Source organism: Jaculus jaculus, chromosome 2 (assembly GCF_020740685.1).
Source record: "Jaculus jaculus isolate mJacJac1 chromosome 2, mJacJac1.mat.Y.cur, whole genome shotgun sequence".
Classification (NCBI taxonomy): domain Eukaryota; kingdom Metazoa; phylum Chordata; class Mammalia; order Rodentia; family Dipodidae; genus Jaculus; species Jaculus jaculus.
In genome coordinates, this window is record NC_059103.1 from 152032688 (window position 1) to 152050517 (window position 17830).

At 42.5% G+C, this 17830-nt stretch overlaps 1 protein-coding gene across 2 annotated transcripts; it reads left to right on the top strand.

Annotated features, from left to right (window-relative positions):
- Positions 1 to 1761: 1761 nt before the first annotated feature.
- On the top strand, positions 1762 to 5205 carry Fabp5 (fatty acid binding protein 5). Of its 2 annotated transcripts, XM_004656894.2 has the most exons (4): positions 1762 to 1905; positions 3822 to 3994; positions 4299 to 4400; positions 4934 to 5205. In XM_004656894.2, exons 1-4 carry the CDS (start codon positions 1827 to 1829, stop codon positions 4985 to 4987), a joined length of 408 nt encoding a protein of 135 aa, XP_004656951.1. In that variant the 5' UTR covers positions 1762 to 1826; the 3' UTR covers positions 4988 to 5205. The 2 variants fall into 2 exon arrangements, with proteins under 2 accessions (XP_004656951.1, XP_044998473.1); XM_045142538.1 differs by lacking the exon at positions 3822 to 3994.
- The last annotated feature ends 12625 nt before the right edge of the window (positions 5206 to 17830 follow it).

Below are 17830 nucleotides of genomic sequence, written 5' to 3' on the forward strand. Positions count from 1 at the left end.
AAAGGAAATCTTCACCGCTCAAGTACAGATGCACCCTTAGGTAGGACAGGGTTACCTCTGGAAAAATTCTCCAGATATGGAAAGTATTTCTTGTACCTAACCTAGTGAAAATCTTAGCTCAGCCTAGCGGCCCTCAAGTGGATTCAATGCATTTATATTAACCTACAGTTGGGCCAAGTCATCTAATACGAGCTTGTGTCATAATGAAGGGTGGAATATCAGTTTATTAATTACTGAAAGTGAAAACTCATGATTGCTTGATATGCTTTCACTAACAACTCCTGTTCTCTATTCCAGACAGATTTTCCCCCGCATAATGACAACCTTAGCAAAGGGGGGGGGGGTTCATGCTGGCTGTGGAGGCAGCACCATCTGAATTTCAAGGTCAGTTTTCAGCTACATAGCAAGTTCCAAGCTGGGCTATGTGAGACTCTGCCTTCACCCCTCCAAAGATATCCTTTCTTCACCCTACAATTTCTCCTTTCATCTGTGCTTCTATTATCTCTCCCCAGAACCTCCAAAGAGGAAAGATACTATGAAAGTATCAATTATCCGACCCTTCTCAGAGCCTTATATTTTGAACATAATAAAATATGGTATTGTTCTCTGTCATTGTGTTTTTACTTTTAAAAAATTATTTATTTACGAGAGAGAGAGAGAGAGAGAGAGAGAGAGGAAGGAAAAGAGAGAAGCTGGGCGTGGTGGTGCACACCTTTAATCCCAGCACTCGGGAGGCAGAGGTAGGAGGATTGCCATGAGTTCAAGGCCACCCTGAGAAGACAGAGTTAATTCCAGGTCAGCCTGGACCAGAGTGAGACACTACCTCGAAAAAGCAAAAAAAAAAAAAAAAAAAAAAAAAAAAAAGGAAAAGAGAGAGAAAATATGGGCGCTGCTGCAAATGAGCTCTAGGTGGGTACTGGAGAATTGAACCCTGGCCATAAGGATTTGCAAGTAAGCGTCTTTAAAGGCTGAGCCATATCTCCAGCCCTGTCATTGTGTTTTAATGTAATTTAATCCATTACTCTAGCTAATCAACCTAGAAGAGGGTAAGGAAGTATTTCCCTCGTGTATAGGGGCATATAAGCTGATTAAACATTCGTCAGTGGCAACCACAGTCAATCTGAAATTTCCTACAGTTCAGTTGAGAGACGCACCCTCAGCTCACCCAGCAGCTCCTGACAAAACTGTTCAGCTCAACTCAGGCAGACACCCTCCCGGATGCCTCGTGCCTGGGCGGGCTGAGAGTGTGGAGTCCCAGTTCCTTCAGAAGATGTGCTTGGTCCGCAGGCGGCAGGGCCCAAGGTTAAGCAGACAAAAGCAGATTATCAACCCCACTCCCCAACAGATCAATCCATTCCCGCCCACCGCGCCAGGCGGCGGGGGCTAATCGATTCCTCAGGATGTTTTGCAAACCCGCAGCAACCTGGTAATCCAACTGTGGGGTGCAGGACAGTGGGGGGGTGGGGGGGAGTCAGGGCTGACCAGGGTGGCTCCCTCGTGCGCAGCGAAGCGGGATCGTGCCGCGGATGGCGTCCGGGGCGGCGTGGGGCGCGCCCGGCGAGTCGCAGCTTGCAGCAGGCGCGGGAGATGCTCGGCGTCCCGGGCAGGCGCCGCGAGCTGGCACCACGGGACCCCGGAGCCCAGCCCGGGGGCGCGCAGGAGGCGGGGCGGGGCGAGGGGCGTGGCTCCGACGAGGCGCGCCTCCCATTGGCTGCCCGGTGCCACCCCACACCTCAGCCTTATATTCAGCGGCGGCGCCGGCCCCGGAGCCGTTCAACGCGCCCCCGCCACCGCGTCCTCCTTGCTCGCTCGCCCGCACGCCCGCCATGGCCTCCGTAAAGCAGCTCGAGGGGAGGTGGCGCCTGGTGGAAAGCCAAGGCTTTGAAGAGTACATGAAGGAGCTGGGTGAGTCTCCTCGCCGCCTGTGCGGACACGTGGCCCCGGGGCTCCCGTCCGCCCGCTGGGCTCCGGGCTGCGGAGATGCTGGCTCCCTTCCGCCCTCCTTCCCGCGACCCCGCCATGCGGCCCTGGGGAGGGATGCGGCGCTGGGTACCACGCGGCCGGCCGCACGCACAGCCCAGCCCTTGCGCCTCCCGCGCCCGAATCCGGAGGCGGTGGTTCTAGTGGTCCACCTGACTACGGCCTCCTTCCTGCCCCTCCCCCCCGCGGCGGTCCCCGCGTGGCATTAGGTCCTGTCAGGCTCCAAGCCACACTTACGTGGATCCCCTCGAGATGCCCCTTAACTTTCCCTTTTTCTTGCCTCCTGCCTCCCCTGTCTCGTCGTGGTAGCACCCATTCCCCCCTCCCACCCTGCGGCATCTTTTGTTCCTCGATGGCGCGCGCGAGGCCCCCTCCCTCTTCCCCGCGGGGACACCTGGCGGCGGGGCGCGGTCCCCGTGAAAGCCCGCCGAGGGCTGTGAATGGGGGATGCCTCCGTGCGGTCTGGGCTGCATCTCTCTGCTGAGCATCTCTCCTTGCTTAACCTGAGCCAGGCCCTGATAGTTGGCACATGTCCTTCGGGAGCACCCTCTGCCCAGGCGTGGCACTGGCTGCGCTGACCTGCTGCTGGCGCTGCCCATCTGGGACGCCGCCGCAGTGGGCAGCTGGTGGCCTGTGGGTGGAGCGTGGAGACGCTCACTGTGCCTGGGGGTGGCCCTTGCTGCTGTTCTGTCTTCTGACTCTGGAGGGTGAGGGGCAAGCAGACAGTGGGCTTGGTTTTAGAAACCCATAATCAAAAACGGCTGGCTTGTGGCTGCTAACTGCTACAAGACGGGTGTGGCCTTGCTGCAGACACTCAGCTTTCCGAGAGAGCATGAGCCTCCAGCAGGGTTCACATTCTCACTGAAATTCATGCTTTCTTTACTATTGCTGCCCTACCCTGATCTCGTGATAGGTTGTCTGCTGGTAAATGCACCGGGCAGACAGCAAACAAAAACGGACCTTTGTCACAGGTCACTAGGAAGTGAGATGGAGTTAGCAGAACAGGGTGCCTCTTAATTAGTTGTCAGGAATCTTCTGTGTGCCGGACTCAGAAAGCAGTGGTTGGCAGGAGCTGGCGTATAGAAAGAGCTCAGTTCCTGAGTATGCAAATTTGAATCCCCTTTCTTCACTTGCTTTAAAAATTTTTCAAGTCCAGTCGTGGTGGCGCACGCCTTTAATCCCAGCACTCACAGAGGTAGGAGGAGGATCACCGTGAGTTCCAGGCCACCCTGAGAATACATAGTGAATTCTAGGTCAGCCTTGGCTAGAGCCAGACCCTACCTCGAAAAACAAAACAAAAATTTGAAACAAAGTATTGTGCAGTTTAAGCTGACTTTGAACTCTTGTCCTTTTGCCTGCGCCTTCTGAAGTGTGCATCATCATAATGCTCTCCTTTCAACTATACCCTGAGTGCTAGGATCACTGATGTTCATCACCACACCCAATTTTATGCTATTTTGGGGACTGAACCCAGAGTTTCATGAATGCTAGGCAAGCACCCTACCAACTGAACTATACCCCCGATCCCAAGGAGTAAGTTCTTCTCTGATCTGAAGGTCAGTGTAGCAGAGTGGCCAAAAAGTTGCACTTTGGAGGGAGGTGGTCAGCACCATTAGTTCCCTGTGACAAAACTTCCTCCCTGAAAGAGCTGGCCTCACTCTCTCATCTGTCCATGAAGACAGTGGTAATCCCTGCCTTGCTGAGGATAATTGCGGGGTTTACATGAATCGTGTATGCAAATTATATCCAGCACAATATGTGCATGTACGGAACTAAGTGTTGGATTATTGCTCTTATTATGTAAATTATAACTGATCTTCATGGTATTTAACATTCTACAGGAGTGGGCCTCGCTCTGCGGAAAATGGGTGCGATGGCCAAACCAGACTGCATCATAACCTGTGATGGCAATAACCTCTCCATCAAAACTGAGAGCACTTTGAAAACAACACAGCTGAACTGCACCCTGGGAGAGAAATTTGAAGAAACCACAGCTGATGGCAGAAAGACTCAGGTCAGCCATGCCATAAACGTCTAGAATGACAACTTATATTAACTGTTTTACTTACTTACTGTGAAGAAAGTGGCAAAGTCATGAATTGAATTTTGATAGATTAGTAAAATTTTGATATATTACTAAAAGTCCCAATGAGTACTTTTCTGAGCTCCTAGATTGAAAAACACGTACTATATTTTGAATCAAGTCCATATGGTGGATGAAGAAGACCTGGGAAAGAGAAGATTTTTTAAAAGTTAAGTAGTTTTAAGCCATGGGAACTAGTGTTCTGGAAGCTGGAAAGGGTTCTTTGTTTTCGCAGACGGTCTGCACCTTCACCGATGGCGCTTTGGTCCAGCACCAGGAGTGGGACGGGAAGGAGAGCACGATCACCAGAAAGCTGAAGGACGGGAAGCTAGTGGTGGTGAGTGTCCAGCTGCCCGCACGCCATTGGTCTGACTCTTGCTCAGCTCTCTATGTGTCCTGTGTCACTGATTGCGAATAGCAGCACTAAATTTGGGAAGAAAAAAATGTCAAGTAATTTGAATCCGAGGATACTCATTCCAAAGACAGCTGCTGAGGGGATAAAGAAGTGATGTGATTCACACAGGTGTCGCTGGGGTTGGCTTTCCTTATTCTGTGGCTGCATCACTGTGTGATCTTGGCAGGCCAACAAGCAGCCCTCCTGTGCATATGTCTTTCTATTGCTTTAAAGGGAACAATAATACTGCTAAGACCAAATAAATAAGTTAGATATTATCATCATTGCCTGCATTTGCCGTAAAGCATTTGTACATATAGACAAAACAATAGGTTCCAGCTTCTTCTGATTCCAGGAACTCTAAAACATGGTTTTCTCCTTCTGTCAAGTACAGTGAAGATTTTGTGGAATTCTGACCCTAGCATGACCTGTGCCCTGGAATGTATGGTTAGCCTAACTTTCTGTCTCTCTTCTAGGATTGTGTCATGAACAATGTCACCTGTACCCGAGTCTATGAAAAAGTTGAATAAGGATTCAGTCATCACCCTGGACAGGAATTAGCTCTGAGAATGAATAAGCTCAGTTCAATGAGCAGAGAGCAGACCTCCACGCTGCTGCTTTTCTTCCGTTTTGTTTTTCATTACTGTGTTCAGTTATCTTTATCACAAGCATTTTACACGCAACCATTTCAAAGTGTTGGTTGAAGTAGGATCATCCTTTGGTTAGTAAATAAATGTGTTTGTGCTAATCCATGGTGTGTATGTTCTTTACCTTGACCGGAAATCAGTGACACACTTGAACAGCTAGGAACTGAACAAGATCGGGTAGTCTCAAGGATGCCACAGTGGGTCTACATACCTAGTGACTGATTTTATAAGTGAGCAACTTTCGCAGTGAATACACCCCCAATTGTTTCAGCTTGCTGTATACTATCTGAACTTTGTATTGACTCAAGCATTTTGAATTTGTAGTAGAGACTATCCTCATTAAAAGGTAGCTAGGTAAGTTTTCTAATGTAAAGATATGAACCAAAGTTAAGTATGTTATTGACTAAAGCATACTTCTTAGATGGTGTGATTATAACTATTGTTCAGGAATTCTGCAAGCAAAAATTCATTTAGAGAACAATATCATTGAGGATCTACCATGTGCTGAAAATGGTGCTAGAGGTTAAGGAACATCTGAAAACAGTGGCCAAGTGTAAGGCATTACTCCCAGACTTAGAAGAATAGAATGCTCATTATCAAATGTTAAACAGCTGTCATACTTCCCATATTTATGCAGGCACTCATAATATACTAGAATTCTGGGAAAGCTGTGTTCATTTCTCAGGCCCCAGTACAATTATTCACAAGTCACATTTGAGAAATAGGCTTTAGGTACTGAGCTTTATGTACATGGTCTCCAGACTAACATTTGAGAAGGGTGGCACTGTTATCTGTATTCTGCAAATACAATGGGTATTTGACTGGACAACTTGCTCAAGGACACAGGAAGTAGCAGAGCTGGCTTGTGAAACTTGTCATGTCCACTCAATGTATTTAGTCACTTCATAGCGCTGCCTCTTGCCAGCATGTACAGAGACTTTTGAGTCCAAAGTCCCTAAGGGCATTGACATTTTTTTATGATCATGGAAATGTGCTGGCCTGTCTGCTGGTAAGAGTTTCTCAAGGATTATCCAAGGTTAGTCACACCTGTAGTTCCTGAGTTGGAGAGACTGGACCATGGTGAGACCTTGTTACAAACAATACAGCTAGCAGGCAGTACAAGAGTGGTGTCTCCTTGATCCCTTAGTCCTGGGTTGTCCAATATGGAGCCTGGGGTGCTGTGAAGCACTTGAAATGTGATAATCTGAGTTGAGAGGTACACGGGTGATTTTTATGAACTTGGTATGAAAATCAGTGCTGGAAAGATGGCTTTGTGGTTAAGGCATTTGCCTGTGAAGCCCAAGGATACAAGTTCAACTCCTTAGAATCCACTTAAATGAGATACACAAAGTGACATATGTGTACAAGGTGGTGCATGCATCTGGAGTTTGTTTGCAGTTGCTAGAGGCGCTGGCACACCAATTCTCTGTCCCTTGTACTCACACACACACACACACACACACACACACACACAAATGGTATAAAAAGCAGACTAAATGATTTTTTGGGGGTGGTGTGTGGTTTATGAAGCTGGATCTCACTATGGAATTTATAATCTTGCCTCAGCCTCTGGATTGCTGGGATTGCAGATATATTGTATCATACATGGCTCATATCATTAAATTGCTCTTCTGTACTTTCTGTTTTGGTCTCCATGCCTGCATTCCTCTTTCATCCCCACCCCCTTTGCTTCTGATAACTGGACATTTATTTGCCATTCTCCTTGACCCAAACAAGACCAAGTACTTGAAGTATTTTTCTAATTCTCATAGACCTCCTTGATGCTGTGTGTGAACTGGTTTTTCTGTGTGATGTAGATGAGAAAAGTAAGGTGCAGAGCCTAGAAGAATATTCCCAAGCTACTCAGCAAGTGTGAGTCAGCATGAACAGGGCAGCAGTTCATCTTTCCACATAGCTTCTACTACCAGTCCCCAGGCACAGCACCTATACCGATTTGTTTATGGCTGTGGAATGCCAACCAATGGATGGGATCTGCTGGCATTTCAGTGAAAGAACTTTGAGTTGATTGTTACAAGCACCATAGCATTCTTAGTAGCCTAAGATCATGGCTACAAAATGCCCATGGCACTCACCATTCTACACCAAAGACCGAGTATATTTCCAGATGTCCTCTAAGGTACTGTGTACCAAACTGAAAATCACAGGAAGAGAAAGTATTTCCCAATTATATGTTACGCAGTGTCAATTAAACTCTAGCTCTATCTATCCCTCCACAATTGACTCCTCATCAGAAAACCAATTGCTTCATTGATGACTTCTTCCATTTAACTTAGGGCATGCTGCAATATATAGGTTTAATTCTGCAGTACACAGGATCTCCTGGAGATGCAATTCTACCTCAGGTCCATCGCTTCTACTCCTTCCCTCCCTTTTGGCCTTCACTTCTTTCTTTCATGTTAGTTATTGATTGACTTATTTATTAGTTTTCTATTTTATTGTTGTTGAAGCTGGGGATTGAACCTGGGGCCTTGCATATACTAGTTTTCTGCTACATATCCCTAACACCAGATGTCCTGTTTTCTTACCTAAGTTCCAGTACTTTGTTGATTATAATATGAATGTACGTAGGGATGTCTCATTTCAAAGTAGTTGTACCTTTCCAAAATACAATGTTCTAATCTAAGTGTTTGGCCTTTGGAGGTAGACAGTTTTAGGACCAACCCTTGTTGTTTACCCATTAGTAATCCTGTGGCTTAAAGCAAATGACATGCTATTGGACTCCTGGTTCTATTTGGTGTCAAAGTATATGAGTGGCTGACTCACAGGATGAATGTGTTAACTGCAGAGGATCTAGAATGTGGAAAAGGCTCATAGCCCCACCAGCACTGCCCAATAGAACATTCTGTGGTGGGTGAGGGATATCTTCTGTAATACATGCTCCTGATTATAGAAACCACTTGCTACACATGAACACTTGACATGTGATGGACATAAATGAATGGAGCAGTTTTCAGTTTCATTTAATTTTAAGTAAAGTGCAAAGTTAAACACCTACATGTCTTTAGCAACTGCTACTATTAACAGCATGGGATGCTAGCTTAATGTTTTATGGAATTCCTTATTTTAAACCCACTTCTATTGCAGTAGTCTCTATACCAATCTATAGGAATGCCACTTTTCCAGTTCCTAGGCAAGGTACTTTGGACTAATCTTGGATTTCTATCACCCCCACCTTTTCTTACTAACAATTCAATTCATGAACTATTTCAGTTTGCCTTCAGAATAACTTTAAGATTCAAGTCCTTCACACCTCTCCACACGTGTGACCCTGGATCAAATCCTGCAGCCATGTCTTCCCCTCTCTGCCTGTTTATGGCGTGATCCTCACAGAGTTATCATTTGAAAAATAGGTCACAAACAGGAATGTTTACCGACTTACAATAGCCATCTCAAGTTGAGAATATTGTAAGTCAAAAATTCACCAGAGCTACAGACCCCACAGACAGCCCCACCTCGACTGCCAAGTGTCACTTGCTTCTCCGTGGATCACATGACTGACAAGGAGTAGCAGCTTGCTGCTCTGCCTAGCATCATGCAAGAGGATCCCACCACAGAGGCTCAGTGGGGAAAACATCAAAATTCTGAATGTGAAATATGATTTCTCCTGAAGGCATATGGTTTTCACCCCATCATGAAGTTAAAAAAAAAATAATAAGGGAAGGCATCATAAGCACAGGGACAACTGTACGTCACTTCCCTATTGAAAATGCTCCACCAACTTTTGATTTCAGTTAGGGGCAGAAGCAGAGGTCCTTACAGAGTCCTATCTGATTGGCTGTCTCTCAACTTCCTAAAGCCTGCTCATGATTTCACCCTCTGCCACTCACCTATCAACCCCCACTCCAACCACACTGGAGATCCCGGTATGCTTCTCTCTCTGGGCCTTTGTCCCTTTATTGCCTCTGCCTGGATCAGCCTTCCTCTGGAATCCACAGCCTAGGCTTTCTCACTTCCTCTGGGTTTCTTCTCAAATGTCACCCTAACAGGGCATCATTCCCAGACCACACTGCATATAATTGCTACCAATACTTGCCTTGATTCTGAATTCCCCTCACTGCCCTATTTTCCCCCAAGCTCCTTCTTTATTACCTACTTGTACTGCCTCACTCTATATTTACTGAGTTAGTTTTCAAATTGTTTTTATTTATTATCCATCCCCTCCACTGGAAAGTAACTTCCACGCAGAGAAAGAACTGTTCTACAGCACTCTAACACCCAACTAGGTGAGAACCCAGCATTGAGAAGGTAACACAATGCATTTTTGCGGATTGAACAAATTCATTTATGGCCTATTTAACAGATTTCAATATTATATGTAACCCATTATGACATTTTAATAAATTTTTTAATCATATTTTAATCAGATCATTTACTTACTCTAGAAGCCATGGCTTTGTGACTGTGGGACAGGAATATTTGAATTATGAACTGAGAAATCTGGCCTTGTTACTAAGCTGGTGTGTCATGGGGTGCTCTGTGTCACCAGCTGGAAACGTGCTGTCTAACTTGGATCTTGTGTGAGCTGAGCACTGTGCTAAGAGGCAAAGTCTGTCCAGCTGAGTGGGATCTGGACTGTCTGCAGAATGTGGTGAGGATTAGACATGATTTACTACAAGAAAGCTGACTTCACATCCATGACACCCTCCAAAGAGAAATGTACAGGAAATGATGTAACATTTTTTTTCTCCCCTCTTTTATTAACTTTTTAAGATCATGATATTTCATTCTGGCACTTCCTATAGGTATATAATTATACTGTATGCATATGCTTCGTGCATACCATATGCATGTATGAATATGGTCATATGCACCTCCGTTACTCTTTCCTGTGCCCCTTGTGCTAGTGCCCTCTGTCTCCTAACTTGCCTCTCTTCCTTTGGTGTCTATCCTTAAATCTATCTGCCACATAGCAAGCATGCCATATTGCTCTTTCTTTTGCACTCCCATTACTTTCTCCTGTTCTCTTATCTCTCCTTCCTTTGGAGCTCTTTGAGTGTCTTATTTTTTCATGTTATAAATTTATATGTATGTAAACCTGCATATGTATACATATATTTATTTGAATTCTACATTCTACAGGAGAGAAAATGTGGTTTTTGCCTATCATTATCTGGCTTGTTTCACATAGCATAACATTCTCCAGTCTCATCCATTTTTCTACATAGTGGATTTTATCCTTGAGTTCTAAACACCCTGTGTGAATGTAGATATGAGTGCTTATGAATGAATAGCTATGATGAATCAGGACTATGAGGTCCTTATATCTAAGATGTTATTATATGTTCCATCCAGCAGTGGTTATATCTCATTAATTGTTAACATATTTTCTTGAGTTGCATTGCCGTCAGTTGTGTTTGCAATGAGTTTGCAATTGCACTGTGACTGTAAAACAATAAAATTTATCTTTTTAACACCTGGATTTTACAACTGTCAAATCAACTTAGGCTGTTGCTCAATTCTTGCTGCTTTTAAAACAATGATTAATAATGCCCATAGTATTTTAAGTTCACTTTAAGTTGTTAAGAATAATCATAGCATTTTCCTGAGTTCATGGACTCATTTGTTTTACAGTATCGATCTCAGAATTGGCTGTTGCTAGGAGCCTACTGTGTGATATGGGTGAGAAGAACTGACTTGGAAGTTGAGGAACTGGTTTAGAAAGCTGAATGACACATAATTAGCAGGGTTGTGAAAAGCAGGATGGTATGACTTGCCACTGGTCACATCATGACTGGAAAATAACTGGAGTCTCATGACATTTAGTTTGTCAGGCTCTGTCACAAGATCACATGTGAGCATTTACCTACAATCCAGTCTTCTCCTCCTCCCACAATACATACTTTGAAAATATCTGAAAAGAGGACAACAACGTTGGGAAGGAACATTCTTTCCAGGTGTGGCTACATGACACTGGGAACAAGACAGAAGGCATTGGTCCTTACTCCCAGAGTTGAAACAAAACTGAGGAGATTCACACAAGTAATCCCTAGAAAGGAGCAAACCCAAATCGAGTGATACAGAGGGGGAAGGATGGGAATGACATTGTAGGTGATCAGGCAAGGTTCTTGAAGGAGGTTATCTTTAAGCCAGCCCTGAGTGATGCTCAGAGGTGAACATCTGGGTCCAGCATGTTCTAGACAGAGAGAGGAGCAACTACAGAAGCCAGGTATGGGAATGGAGATCCATTGAGTGCAGAAGCTTATTGAAATAGAAACCATGTTGTGGACCAATGTGAAGTCTAGACTGGGGCAGGGGACAGAGCATATGGGACTCTGCAGCTGTTCGAAAGCGACTTGGGTGAATCTAAGCATCAAAGGAAACCACAGAGGGTCTCTAGTAGGAGATGGCAGGTGTCTGTTTAGAAAAGATACTCTGGTTTCACTTTCAGAGATACAAATGGGAAGCATATTAGAATAACTCTTACCATGGACCATTGAAAGCAATGGGAAAACAGTTTTTAAAATTGTTTTAAAATACTAACAGGCTAGTAACATTGTGCGCTCTTACTGGACTCAGTTCTGAGAATTCAGAGCAGCAAACCGAACAGCCTGAGCTGGCTCTGTACTGGACACTCATTTGTGGAGGCGGACATGGCCCAGAAGCTAAGCAGTGCTTTCTGCAACACAGGAAACAACTGGGCCTTTGATGGCTCACGGGCAGCCCTCATCCTCTACCAATGCCTCACAGAAAGATCCCTTAGTGGGAGAAAATTTAGTTATGATAATGCCCATTGCATGCTGTTTGCACTAGCAGAGAATTAGAAAACATAACTTTCTAGAAATAAGGAGCTTGTTACATAATCATATGTCCATATAATAAAATACTAGCAGGCATTATAAAAAGACTAACAGTAGCTTCCACAGGCCCATAATACATTGTAAAGTGAAAACAGACTTGCCTATATCGTATACATTATTGTACTGTTTATGCAGTGATATAGGCATATATGTAGAAGACTACAGAATAATGTTGATATTATCTCTTGGCATTGGGTGATGTTCAACTTCTTGCTTTCTTATCTGGTATAAGAAACATGCAAAAAATATGTCAGTGCAAATACCTTTATTCATATGTTTAATGATGAACTTATAGTACTATGAAATACTACAGAAAAGTACAAAAAATGACATAAATAATTCTGTATATCCCATGTCAATGGGGCATGCATATTAATATTTTACTGTGATACACTGAATATTTCTTTAAATATTTACATATATATGTACACACATGGACTCATTAACATTATTCCATTGAAAGTACTTGTTTTAAATTCAAATAAATCTATAGATTCATATTGTGTCTTAATAATACTTAATTTTATACCAGTTTATAATTTATAATATAATCAATTTCCTATTAATAAGTCTTGGAGATTTTGAAATAGATTCAGAATTATTAACTGGCTTAATAAACATTCTTACACATTGATGCAATAAAATTACTCTAAGACATTTGGAAATAATTAGCTTCATTTAGAGCCCTGAAAGACTTACGTGGCTTGCCTTGCAACACACTTTGTGTATACCTTGCCTGTAGATAAACCTGACCTCTCTAGTTTGAATGCAGCAGGCACCTGCTTAAGGAATGTTCTATCCCACAAATTGTTTTCCCCCAATAAGCACTTTAATCACTCTCACAGGGAATATATTTTGTCCTTTTTCCATTAAATATCTAAGGGAGGAATTTGTTCGAATACTAGCCTAGTGGAAACAGTTAAAAGAGCAAGATTTTATTTATTACAGGCTTTTTTAATATTCTCGTTGGTTTAGTTTTTTATAAAGCCTTGCATTTGTTTGTATACAATCCAGGACCCTTTCTCCTCATTGTCCTGCATGCCTGGCCCTACCAGGCTATGTATAGCTGGTATTATACCCGTGTGTGAAGCCCACTGAGGTCCTAGTACGTGGTTTGATTCTTGTTTTCCTGCTTCTTGGTTCATGGATTTTTTTTTTTTCTAACTAGGTCATTCCTATGAGAAATACAAGGGAGAAAAACCCTAAAGATGTGTTTCAGTTTCAAACTAGTAGCAAGGAAGCTGACATTCACACAGAAGTTACATTTAAGAACAAAGACTTCTTTCATGACCGAGAGCTGGCTTGATAGAAGTTTTTAGCAAGTGAGAGAGCCAAATACAGAAACGAAGCTTGCTGACTCAGTCTATTGCACTAACCATAAAATTGAGCTTCCTCCCTTAACTACACAGAAAGGAAACACAGGGAATAAAAAATGCCATCCTTTCTGAAACAGGCCAACTTTTGGGAACTGGCCATTTCTGGAGGCTGCCTTATAAAACGCACTATTTTATGAGATGGGTGCCACACCCAGACACTTTAGAGAGATCATGATGACAAAAATGAGGTAACCTCAAAACTTCCTAGTTTTATGTGGAAATAATTCAGCATGTCAATGAAAGGTTCTTATGAGAGGCTAAACACTTTCTTATCTTTTAAAGACTCCTTGCTTAATTTATCCTAATCCTCATGTCAAAGAATGGCCCTAAATAAATGGAAGAACATTTTTACTAACCTGGCAAATATAATAAGCAGCCATCTCTGCATACTTAAATAATATTTCTTGGTCAGCATCAGGCTCTGTGCACCTTTCTATGTCTTCCTAAAGCCTTCCATACTTGAAAGTCTTTGCTTTCTATTTTTATTAGTGTTTTTAATTATACAAAAAATAGGCTTTGTTAGGAATGACAATTTCATATATATTTGTATTGTACATTGATCATATCCATCTCTCATTACCTTTCTTATTCTCTATTTCTCACCTGGCCTCCTTCTTCCTCCAAGATCATCCCCTTTTCGTTTCCATCTCTTGCTCTCTCTCTTTTTTAAAATAAGTAAACTCCATCTATGAGAGAAAACATGCACTATTCATCTATCTGAGTCTGGCTTATTTCACTTAACATGATGACTCATTTTTTAAGTAACATGATTTTATTCTAGCATAATTTGATTTAATAGATTTAATTCTAATTTGATTTAATACATTCAGGTATAATCATCATAATGGACAAACACTCATATTTCCCTTTCCTTGAATAGGATTAATGCAGTTTTGTTTTGCATTTTAGAAAGTTAATGTAAGTTAGCATCATTAATCTGAAAATCTGCAATGCTCCAAAATCCAAAACTTTTGAATGCTATAAGTGGAAAATTCCACATCTGGCCAGCAATGAAAACAAAACATAAACATAGTAAAAATATTGCATAAAGTAACTGTTGCAGTCAGGTTCACATTGCTGGTAGAAATCACCCAACTAAGAACAGCTTGTGGGAAAAAGAGGCTTATTTTGGCTTACAGGCTCAAGGGGATGCTCCACGATGGCAGGGGAAAATGATGACATGAGCAGAGGGTGGACATCACCCCTGACCCACATATGGTGGATAATGGAAAGAGGAGAGTGTGCCAAACACTGGCAAGGGGAAACTGGCTATAATACCCATAAGCCCACCCTCAACAATACACTCCCTCCAGGAGATGTTAGTTCCCAAATCTATCAGCTGATAGGGGGTATTACACATTCAAACTAAAAGAATTAGTAATAACATTCATGAATTCATTTGGTAAACATAGTTTTTGAAAACAACTATGTTCCTGGTAGTATTCTGCTTTGAAAGTTTAGAAATTCATTAGATATTAAAATCGCTGATTTTTTTAAATAAGTTTTTGATCCTCTTTCCTTTCTTCCCACCTTTCCTCCCTCCCTTTTGTGGGGCTGGGCATGGAAACCAGGGTCTTACTCTTGCAGGGCAATATTCTTCCACCTAGTGTCATCCTAGCCACTTCCTTATTTTCTTAACTTATAAAAAAGTTGCATATATCTATTATGCTCAACATTATGTCTTGATCTATTCAGCCATTATGGAATAGATAAATCAAGCTAATTAACATATTAGCACCAAGTACTTATTGAGAAGGGGTGAGCATATATATTCATAGATTTATTTTTTCTTTTTCATATTTTTTAAATATGAAAACTACTTTTAAGGACATAGATATGCAGTTTTAAAAATGTCATTACTCCTAGCATTATAATAAAATAAGAACAATATAAACAAAAAGCAACAGCCAATATCAGTAGGCTAATGCAAAGCATTTCAGCATGGAGTCTGGCTTAGAAGCCTCCAGAGTCTTTTTTTAGTATGAAGGTAGTTTGGCACTGGCTTCTAAAACAGGCTTCCCTGAATCTCTTTATACATGGTAATATTGCCCAGACACACTGAAAAATTCCTGATACCCTTCTTTGCTTTTGATTATTAAGGGGATTTATCTGCCCATAGTGAAGCGTTTGCTAGATAGAATTCAGAGGCAATGAAACCAAAGCATATTTTGGATACTTTCTGCTCCAAATAATGATTGCAGTACTATACCAAAGGTAAACATATAAAAATATGCAACCTTTCTATAAATTTCAAAAATGAGGCATACACGAATAATATTACCTTTTATAGATCAAGAAGCAGAATCTGAAAAGCAATTTGTGGTGGGCTCTGTACCTGTGCATATAATCAGTAGTGCCTGGGATTCCTTCCACTCCATCCCTATCCATCCCATGCCCAAGATAGTAGACAACCAGAGATAGTCAGTTTCCTTGTGTCAGGCTAAGACAGCTCTGAGATGTGACTGAAACTCAAAATTCCCTCAAGATCCAGCTGAAGTTAACCTCTGCCTAACTGCTTGTGAGCACATCCAGCACCCATCTATCCCTTTTCCCTCTCCTGCTTGCTCTTCTCCCACCCCTGTCTCTTCAGAATGCTTCCTTTAGTAAATCACTTGCACAGAAATGCTTGCATCAGAGTGTGCTCCCAAGGCCTTGGAAACCTTGTAAGATAATAAAATGTTACTGGAGTTTGTTAGGGTCAAGCCTTGGCCTTGGCAGCCTTAACCAGCCAGGATCAGTCACCTCCATCAGCAGATCATTTAAAGAAACCAAATGTTCTCCCTCCTATACTCTCTGGAATATGCTTATTCTTGTCTTCATTGTGAAGGGCTCCATTCAGTATTCTCTGAAGGGCTGGCTTAGTACTCATATATTCATATAGCTGGCTTTTGTCATGAAAAGCCTGTTCTCCTTCTATTCTGAGGAATAATTTTGCTGGGTATAGTAGTTTGGATTGGCAGCCATCGTCTTTCAGTGTTTGAAATATTCCATTCCAAATCTTTCTATCTTTCAGAGTTTTCATTAACAAATTGGATTGCTATTCTGATGGACTTACCTCTGTAGGTGATGAGCTGTTTCTCTCTTGCAGCTTTTAGTTCTCTTCCTCTGCTATCTGTGTTTAGTGGTTTAATACTAATGAAATGTAGGGAATTTATTCTGGTCATGTCTATTTGGCATTCTGTACACCTCCTTTACCTGACAGGCTTCTCATTTGTAATGCTTGGAAAATTTTCTTCTATAATTTCATTGCACATATTTTCTATGCCCTTGATCTGAAGTTATTCTTTTTCTTGTATGCCCACATGTCAAACATTTGGTCTTCCTAGCTTGACCCTACAGGGAAGCTTCTACTTCTTTGGCTAAATGTAGTGGCCTTGTCCATTAGGAAGTCTTCTAAATGTCTGTGTTCATCCCCTTTAACCAATGCTGCTTTCATTCTTGGTGAGAGAATGTGGTGTTTTCCAGGAAGCAGCAAATATCAGAGTGATCCAAGGCCCATCAAAATGTCAAGAAAAGAAACTGGATTGCCTAGAATGTGACGAGTCATCTCTACCACACAGTCCAGGGACCAGGAAACATTTTGAGAAAGAAACAGGAGCCAAATAGTTTTTTTTTTTTTTTTTTTTTTTTTAAGGCAATCAGCCAGGAAAAAAAAAAAAGACTCAAGGAGAAGAAGATACTACCCTACCTGCCCTGGCAAAACTAAAACTCAGCATGCGATCCAGTCTCACCCAAGATGGCTACTAGAAATTCCTTAGCAGCAGTACCTCCTACTTCTTCCCCATTCTAGCAAACCTGGCTGGACTGGCCCCTCCTGGGTCAGCCCTTGAGACCACAAGCCAACCATGCCTGAGTCTTTTTAAATGTGATAATTCATAACTTCTCCTTAAATAAACTCAATAATTCATGATTTACTCTTCTCAAAGTCTGTTTTCTGAATTCTTTGTTAAAATAGACAAGAACCCTAAGGTTGGGGTTCATAGACCTGGGAGGACACCCCTAAGATCTCAAATCCTGATTCAATTGCAGAGGAAGCAGCAGAACAAATGAGTGCTTCTCTCATTGCTAGCCAGTGGACCTTCCTTTGGAAGTGGCAGTAGACACTGGGGATACTCGAAACTCATCAAAGCAGAAAATAAGAGGCTGTATAGAGCTCAACATTAAAAAAAGACTTATTAAATAACCTCCAAGGCTCAGGAGCTATTGTGGAAGAGGGGCAAAAATACTACAAGAGCCACAGGGTAGGAAGAAGTACAGTAAGACACTGTTCTTCCGACATGAACCAAATGGTGTAACAAATTACTGATGCCTGCCCCCTACCCCCGCGAAGGGCCCTCAGTGGAATGGGGTCAGAGAAGAAGAGACAAAAAAGGATAATCTGATGGGAATTTGATCAATTTACAGCATGTTCACATACTGAGGTTCTCAGTAAAATTATTTAAAAATAGAAACGTGGCTGAGGAGATTGCTTAGTGGTTAGAGACACTTGTTTGCAAAGGCTGATGGCCCAGGCTTGATTGGTTAGTATTCAC

Excerpts from the sequence above, each read along its gene's own strand:
- Fabp5 (XM_004656894.2), top strand. The coding sequence starts at position 1,827 with ATGGCCTCCGTAAAGCAGCTCGAGGGGAGGTGGCGCCTGGTGGAAAGC. Across the intron at positions 3,995-4,298 it reads CTGATGGCAGAAAGACTCAG|ACGGTCTGCACCTTCACCGA; the intron begins GTCAGCCATGCC and ends TTGTTTTCGCAG. Across the intron at positions 4,401-4,933 it reads AGGACGGGAAGCTAGTGGTG|GATTGTGTCATGAACAATGT; the intron begins GTGAGTGTCCAG and ends TCTCTCTTCTAG.